At 34.4% G+C, this 8,153-nt stretch overlaps 1 protein-coding gene across 1 annotated transcript; it reads left to right on the top strand.

Moving 5' to 3' along the window:
- The first annotated feature begins 730 nt into the window (after window positions 1-730).
- rpl18 (ribosomal protein L18) lies at window positions 731-7,860 on the top strand. The gene is made up of 7 exons (XM_039741533.1): window positions 731-811; window positions 1,848-1,934; window positions 2,933-3,040; window positions 3,282-3,380; window positions 5,280-5,403; window positions 7,193-7,262; window positions 7,713-7,860. Exons 1-7 carry the CDS (start codon window positions 809-811, stop codon window positions 7,786-7,788), a joined length of 567 nt encoding a protein of 188 aa, XP_039597467.1. The 5' UTR covers window positions 731-808; the 3' UTR covers window positions 7,789-7,860.
- Window positions 7,861-8,153: the final 293 nt, after the last annotated feature.

Genomic DNA, 8,153 nt, shown 5'->3' with positions numbered 1-8,153 from the left:
AAATGTTTTATATTTCTCACCTGACTTCTGCCTTTTCACAATTGCATCTCTTTTTAAAATACCCTTTTTACCCATATTGGATTTTTGTTTTGAAATGCATTTGCAACCAGAAACAGTAACTGCTATTTTGAACATATAAAATCACCACAACTGATCATAAATAGGAGCTAATACTGTACGTTTGATCTCATGTAATCTGTAAGTTTTTTTTTTTTCATTTTTATTACTATTTAATTTAATATTGTTTCTTTGTATCAGTATACTGCTGCTGGATTATGTGAATTTCACCTTGGGATTAATAAAGTATCTATCTATTTGAATAGACCAGCAAGTTTACAAATGCAATTGTAAGGTGATGTCCGTTAATCCAAATAAGTTGTAATATTACTTTTCACAATGTTTTACAATTTTATTTTCATTTGGATAATATGGGCTACTGATATAAATAAGTGCCATACAATGAAGATATACTGTACATTTTAAAAAACAGGATTGATACGTTTTTATACTCACGTTGCAACGAATATATACTACATGACAATATCATTATAGATCTAACCATTTTAAAAATGTAATATACAATTTATACACACGTTGTTGACGTACGAATAACCTCACTAGCACCAGGCGGCATCTTAACCAAACTAATATGACACGACTTAACATTCTTATAAAAGATGGCTTAATGTTGTCAACCAATTAAAATTCTGCCATTGTGTCACGTGTAGTAAAATTTTTTGCTCCGCCTTTACGAGGAAATATCGCGAGAAAGAGTTCTTCCGGCTCCCCTTTTCGCCCGGAGTCCAAGATGGTGGGTAGGCTATGAAGATGTGCTTACTTTTTAAAATCCGTTTGCATCTGTTTTATGTTGCTATACCCTTGTCCAGAATTCTGCTGCGGTAGCGTTAGTGTCACAGATAATCGTTGTGTTTTGGAATTATCCCCACAGATTGTTTATTTGTGATTATTTAAGATGGTGTTTGTGACTGAATGGACGTGGCCCGTTTAATGGAGGCTGTAGTCATTTTGATTAATATTAACGGCATATCAGCCATGTGCTATAGTAAAAAAAATGCTACTATTTCTGAGGAAGGTTATACTGCTAGCACGTATAAATAAACGTGATAACCCATGTATAAATATGAACATTGGGTGTTAGGAATGTGTGTGACGTTTTCGTATTCAATTAAAACAAACCGTTTGTATTCATCCTTTCTGTATATTAACATCTAAAGTTTTAAATGGTTTGTGAACACTCATTAATGAAACATCGTTTATTTGGAGAAGCTGCTTAACAATATATTACATACACGTTGTGTTATTTTGGGCCTTCGTCCTCTTTTTAGAAAAAGAAAACTCCGTCTAGCTTACATTGTTATGTATGCCATCACTGACACACTCTTTTGTGTAATCTAAAGATTTAAACGTTCTTTGTAAAATGTATGAGTGCTTTAAAAATGTTTACACGACAGTGTGTTCTGAGCGTGTGCTCAATGTGCAGCGTTAAGTTTCGTACTAGTAATACGTAACTCTAATATCCTAACTGATCTGATAACGGCTTATTATCTCTATAGATACCCCTTTCTTATTCCGCGTGCATTGTTTAAAACCTTTTAAAGTCTGATTGTGGACCCTTTCGAAATGACGCCAAGAAAGGCGCTATATACGAATCTTGAGTAATGCTGTGCGAAGGCCGGTGGCTTTTATAAACGCGGCTCTTAATTTGTAATCGTTCTTTCCGTATGTATCCGTTATTTACTTGAGTAAGACATTTGTTGAGTGCCCTCGGTATTTTTTATGCATTGCTAATATGTGGTTTGCTTTATTTCTGTTTCTGATTGACATAGGGAGTGGATATCAGACACAACAAGGACAGGAAGGTCCACAGGAAGGAGCCGAAGAGCCAGGATATCTACCTCCGGCTCCTGGTCAAGGTATGTTGCATTTATTCTAAAGAGTATTCTTATTTTGATTTGTTGTGATTTCTTTTTAATGTCAATGGATCCTATTTTTTTCTATTGTTCCTTTTCAGCTTAGTATTTGGATTTTTAAATTTTTCTGTAAAAGGGTGTGATAATCATTACAAGACAGATTGGGTGCATGTGAGTTGTGTCACAAACATTGTGCTAAGTAGTAGTTGTCATGTTTGTCGTCATGTTTGTCATTACATGCCATCTTAATAAATGTTTAAAATGTTATGTGGATTGACTGCCTGGCAAGAGATGATACAGAAAATTTTATAGTTTATTGAAACATTGCTGCTCCTTATGAAAATTTATTTGCAATTTTCTAACCTTAACATGTTTATGGGTGCTTGAAGTGTGTGTTAATGCAGTTAAATGTAACAGTATTAATAAATAGTAATTTAAAGTTGTCTTTTTATTTACAAAATGTATTTTTTAATTGGTTTTGTGGAAGACCAAAAAATGTGTCAAGCATATTTTACTTGCATACAGAAACAAAGCCATTTTTCCACTTTCTCCAGTAATCCAAAACTGTTAATTCAGTATGCCAATGTTACAGAACACTCAGAAAATGTGATAGATGTATTTGTAGCTTTGAGCAGTAAAGGGCAACTGAATAGGAAAAGAAACAGTTGGTTTAGCAAAGCTTTTGGCTGTTGAGTCTTCTAGTTTCTCATTCTATTAAATTTTCTGTCAGCATTTATCAGCCAGGCATTCTGTTTGCTTATAAATATGGAAATATGTATTCTGCAGTTTGACTTCCTTCTATAAGCCTATGATGATTGTTATCCCTGTCTGACCTTGAAAATGGTGAAGACTATGGATTACTGAGGCATGGGATTTAGAGCAGTTAAAAGTAATATTTCGTTTGCCCAGTCTTTGGTCATCATTGTTATCAGTAGCAGTGTGTTGCGCAGTGTTGTGTAAGTTTATTTTTGAAGTTCAAACGCTACATTTTCTTCTTGCAGCTCTATCGGTTCTTGGCTCGTCGCTCCAATTCCAACTTCAACAAGGTTGTCCTGAAGCGCCTGTTTATGAGCCGCAGCAATAGACCTCCTTTGTCCTTGTCCCGCTTGGTAAGTTAATGGAAGTGCTTTTGCTTCCTACTCTTCAGAAACATTCTGTCAGTACAATTTTGAGTCAATGATGACTGTTATCCCTGTCAGAGTAATTGTTGAAGTAATTTGGTATCTGAGGCTCTTTAATTTCTGGTAGTTTTATTTTGAAAATTTGATTCTTGAATTATCTTCTGATAGGTCTTTTCTGTAAATTTGCATTTAATCTATCTATCTTCATCTTATTCTGTAACTTCTCCAGATTTCTAAAATGAAGCTTGATGGACGTGAAGGCAAGATAGCTGTTGTTGTTGGAACTGTCACGGATGATGTGCGCCTTCAGGCTGTCCCAAAGCTCAAGGCAAGTCCAGAATCCAAGCCACCAATTTGAAGGTTATATGATGGGCCATAGTATGTTATAATTTAGGAGCTGTGGACAGTGAAAGAAAGGTTAAAGCAACAAATTGTGTAGTTCTATATTTATTGTTTTCACTTACTTTTTAAAGTAAGAACCTATTCTTAACAATATTCTGATAGCGTTGATTAGACATTTCTTGTTGGACATCCCTTCTGTTCATGTTGGACTTGCCATACCAATTCCAAGCTTTTAAAAATGACAGATATCTTGCACATTCAGGGTTAATCTCTTCAGGCTTGTTTCCTATGATGCTTTTAATATGAGAAATGTCTCATTGCATAAATTTAAATATGTAATTTATAATACGTTAGGAACAGCTTTTGCTCTTAAGCCTTTATCTAGTGTCCCATGGCACTGTTTTGACTTCCTCAGTTAATTTCGTTCTGGCCAAGCATCTAGTTTAATATTGTCAAGGCTGTATTTGTATATTCTAGTTTGATTTCATCCTAAGCCTATGATGAGCGTTATCCCTGTCAGACCTTCACTGTGGTGAAGATTGGATTTCTGAGGCTTAAAGGAATAACAATTGAAGTAAAACTTGTTGCTAATGCCTATTTGGCTATGGTAGTTTTTAAAAATGGGAATCATGAAAACAACAAGAAGTGAAGAGGGAGTGTATTTGCGAGTTTGGCATTTGACTCTTATATGCAGCAGTGTGAGGGCTGTCATTCTGAAATAAGGCTACATGTAGTTGACGAGGAGGTAGTAATTAGCTGTTGGAGAGAAAGCAGCTTAATTTGCTTGGTTCATCAGTGCAGATTAAAGCAGGAGTAGTGATAATAAGATTTGAATGGCTGGTTGTACTGCACTATTTTGAAAACTCTTCAGATGATCTTTCATACATCAGCATTAATGAAATCTGGAAGTATATAAAATGACACCTTTTCTGTAAAGATTTTTTACTGGCACTGAGGTTGGCGAGACAATGTAAAATTTCATATGAAAATGTTTTTACTTGTAAAGGGTAATTTTAAAATGTATTGCAGTTTCAGTTTTTACACTGTTTCCTTCTTTGCATCTCTAATACATGATGGACAATAGGTGTTGTTAAGTAGTACATTGTACAGTTTGTTGAGGGTGTTGTGTTTAAGTAGGTAGTTTGTTGGTGATTGTGAGAACATTTTGCATCATTGGATTAGCATGATTTTAGTGAAAGTACTAAATGACTTCGTTTTGGGATTCAAGTTTACTAAAGACACCATCTATGGGCAAAGTAAATATTTAATTTGACATTAAAAAATTGTCAGCATGTTTTTCTGTCATCAGCTTTTGGTTCACACCTTTAAATGGGGCTTCAGTAAATGAATTACATAACCTGAAGAGGGCAGCATTGCAGCTATAGTGTCATAAGTATAGTGTTTCTGCTACCATTAAAATTAGTATGTAGGCCAATACTCAAAATGGTACCCAAACTGATTGAATTACCCATTTACTTTCATACTTATTTATTCCATTACAAGGGTGCAGGAGGTCAATCTCTTCAATTCAGTACAGGGTCCACTCATTCCCACTAGGCCAGTCTAGTCATAAAATGTTGGATAAAAACCATGCAGACATAGTTAAAACTCCACACAGGCGGGAAATTAAACTCAATACTAATTTGGGATTGCTATTGAGGAAATGCCATAACTCTATATTGGTATAAGCAATGAATGAAAGAATTCTCTAATTTGGGTTTGAATGGCCCAGAGCATTTGCAACACAATATTTATTTTGTTTCATTACAAAACAGTTACATATTTTTTCTACTTGCAGCATTTTTAAGAGTGTTGTAGTGACATATCAGACATAACTTCACATTTTTTGGAATCATTGATTTCAGTGACTATTTTCTCCATATAGGTGTGCGCCCTGAGGTTTACAAGTGGAGCACGCAACAGAATCTTGAAAGCTGGTGGTAAGGTTATGACCTTTGATCAGCTTGCTCTAGCATCTCCTAAGGGCCGAGGAACTGTCCTCCTGTCAGGTAAGTCTTGAAATATTGGTGTTATGCCATTGTATCTAGAGGTTAAAATGCTGTTGGCCCAAAGTGTAGTGCTAATGTTCCTTGCTGAATTATATGCATTGTAAATTTAAATAAGTCTTTGGGTGGAAAAAGGGATGCATTATTAACTTGATATCAAATTAAAGTGATTCAGATTGACTATTATTGAATATTTATTAAGACAAGAGGTGAGAGAAATTGATAAGTTAACAGTGAAAAGTTTCTGGGAAATAATTATTTTAGAATGGTGTCGCAGTTCACATATTAGAACTATGAGGATAACTCAGTCATGCAGTGAATGAAAGATGATATGATGGTTTAGCAATTAGGTTTCTTCTGAAGAGAAGAGTGAGGAGATACATTTCTAAAAGTCCTGATTAGCTACATTACACATTATGAATGTTTCTTTTGCAGGATTTATGGGTATAATACTATCAATCATGTGCCTGATCATTTTCACAGGTCATTTTGATTGTGTTTATGAAGGATGGATTTTAGGTGTTTGTTATATTGAAAAAAATATCCTCATTGTGCATATAGTTTTTCAGCAAGATTTTTTATGTAGTAAAGATGTCTGGTGTGGTTTTGTTGGAAATTTAATTCTGATAAGCAATGTCCGTATTTTCACATACAACTGTATTACAGGGAATTCTAGGTTTCTGGTATATTGAAGTTGTATCTTAATTATGCTTAATGTTCAGAGTTTTTATGTAGATGCTGGTTTTATTAAGAATTTAATCAGTGTCCCTATTTTCTTGTACGATTGTAATACAGTGAATTTATAATTATTGTTTTTAGAAATATGCATTTATTGAACTTTCAAAAAGTTGTGTTTTTAACAGTGAATTTCCTTGAACTCTAAATATAATTCAACAGTTGTCAATGTAATGAATTGTAATACTGATGTAAGGCTTTGTGGTATGACTTATAGTGGCAAATTATTCAGCTTCATTTACAACTTCCTCACGGTATTTATTATATAGGGCAGGCAGTGCAACTCTGGTGAAATGGTGTCATGATGGCATCATATTTGTCCAATTTTATGTTTTTTTTTTAATATAAAGTTTCTTGAGTCCCTATTGATAACAGTGTTAATTAGGTTCATGTCTTCAGCAGAAGAACATGATGGCATTTATTTCTTTGTTTTAAAGAACTGTTTGGGTTGGGACCTGTGGTTGCATTATAAAAAGTGTCTTTAATACTTTTTTTGGGTTCCTCCTTTGTTTGGTTGTAGACTACTTTTGATTGAATTTCAGATGATTAAAAAAATCTGTTGTAGTGCCATGTGATGCAGATACCTCCATGTAACAAATCTTGCACAGTGTGTGTTGTTGTTCCTTGTCGGACTCCTTGAATCAAAAGTGTTTCCAAACACCTGAATTGGTTTTACCTTATTTGGTGACCAAAGGCTCTTTCCATCATATTGGCTCAAACCTAAACATGCCACAGCCTGACAGGAAGGGAGTTTGAACTTTTAGGATAAGGGCAAAAGCATGCTGATGGAAAGGGGTAAGCTGAATTTATAACACAAACAAGAGCATAATTATGAACCAAAATCTCGATTTTGTTTTCATAATAGCTGCAAGCCAAAATCGTAATTGAGATTAACGTTAAATTAATTGCTCAGTCCTACAGTGGGGTGAAATTTTTTTTTATTGAAAATTGTTGTAACTGAGACCTTAACTGGACTGCTGCTGGGATAGACCCCTATATTTCTGAATTAAGTTAAGCAGGTTCAGTAATTGCTGATTAATTCTACTCTTTCTTTTAGGTCCTAGAAAGGGCAGAGAAGTGTACAGGCATTTTGGCAAAGCTCCTGGCACTCCTCACAGCCACACCAAGTAAGTATATTTTTGTTATGTATTAAGTTAATTGTGCAAAGCAGACTTGGAGATACCATGAAAATATCCACAAGAAAAAATATTCCATGTGTTTTATTCTTAATCCAGAAAGTTAGTTTATGCACTTTTATTTTGTAAATTTGCATTTTAAACGGGATGATTTTTTTTGTGTAGATTCAAAAAGATATCTATGAGCAGGTACAGGTTGTAGTTATTTGTGTGTATTAATAGCAAGGAACACTATATATTTTAGCAACAATTAGAAAATCTGTTCAGTTTTTATATGGTACACTTCATTAGTTACAGCTAAAAAGCTTCATCAAATGGAACTATCATACTATCATTTAAACTAAATATGGCCCTTGTTTATAACTCTTCTTAGCTCTCATTTACAGTATATTGGCTTTGTTTTGCTTTTCTATTCTGATCTATTTTTCCCCCCCTTTTCAGGCCTTATGTTCGCTCAAAGGGACGAAAGTTTGAACGTGCTAGAGGCCGCAGAGCAAGCAGAGGTTACAAGAATTAATTTCTGTTGGACTGTTCTTACTTTTTGTCAAGTTTATGTACAGAAAATAAAGACTGCTGGTCTTGCATGTTATATTGACTACCTGTTCTTTCTACATTTCAGAGGGAAAATTGTATTTTGGATTGTGGTGTTTACAAATGCAATGCATGTAATATATGCTAGTAAATCAATAACTTTGCATTTCAGAAGCATCTAGCATTGTTGGCAGTCCTTAGTCATACTAACAATGCAAATTTAATATGAACACAGACATAAAATTAGTTTATATTAGATCCTTGTTTTCATAGTGCAAGTGTGCAGGTAAGGTGTGAGGTTCTCGGGCAGGAGTGTCGTTTACTTTAAGCCACCTGAAAATTAAAATCTTT

Source organism: Polypterus senegalus, chromosome 18, assembly GCF_016835505.1.
Source record: "Polypterus senegalus isolate Bchr_013 chromosome 18, ASM1683550v1, whole genome shotgun sequence".
Classification (NCBI taxonomy): domain Eukaryota; kingdom Metazoa; phylum Chordata; class Cladistia; order Polypteriformes; family Polypteridae; genus Polypterus; species Polypterus senegalus.
This window is presented reverse-complemented; position numbering and strand designations above follow the sequence as displayed.

What these genes read in the sequence shown, in the direction of transcription:
- rpl18 (XM_039741533.1), top strand. An exon ending in ACCTCCGGCTCCTGGTCAAG is followed by an intron (nt 1,935 to 2,932) that starts GTATGTTGCATT and finishes TTCTTCTTGCAG; the next exon opens with CTCTATCGGTTCTTGGCTCG. An exon ending in CTTTGTCCTTGTCCCGCTTG is followed by an intron (nt 3,041 to 3,281) that starts GTAAGTTAATGG and finishes TAACTTCTCCAG; the next exon opens with ATTTCTAAAATGAAGCTTGA.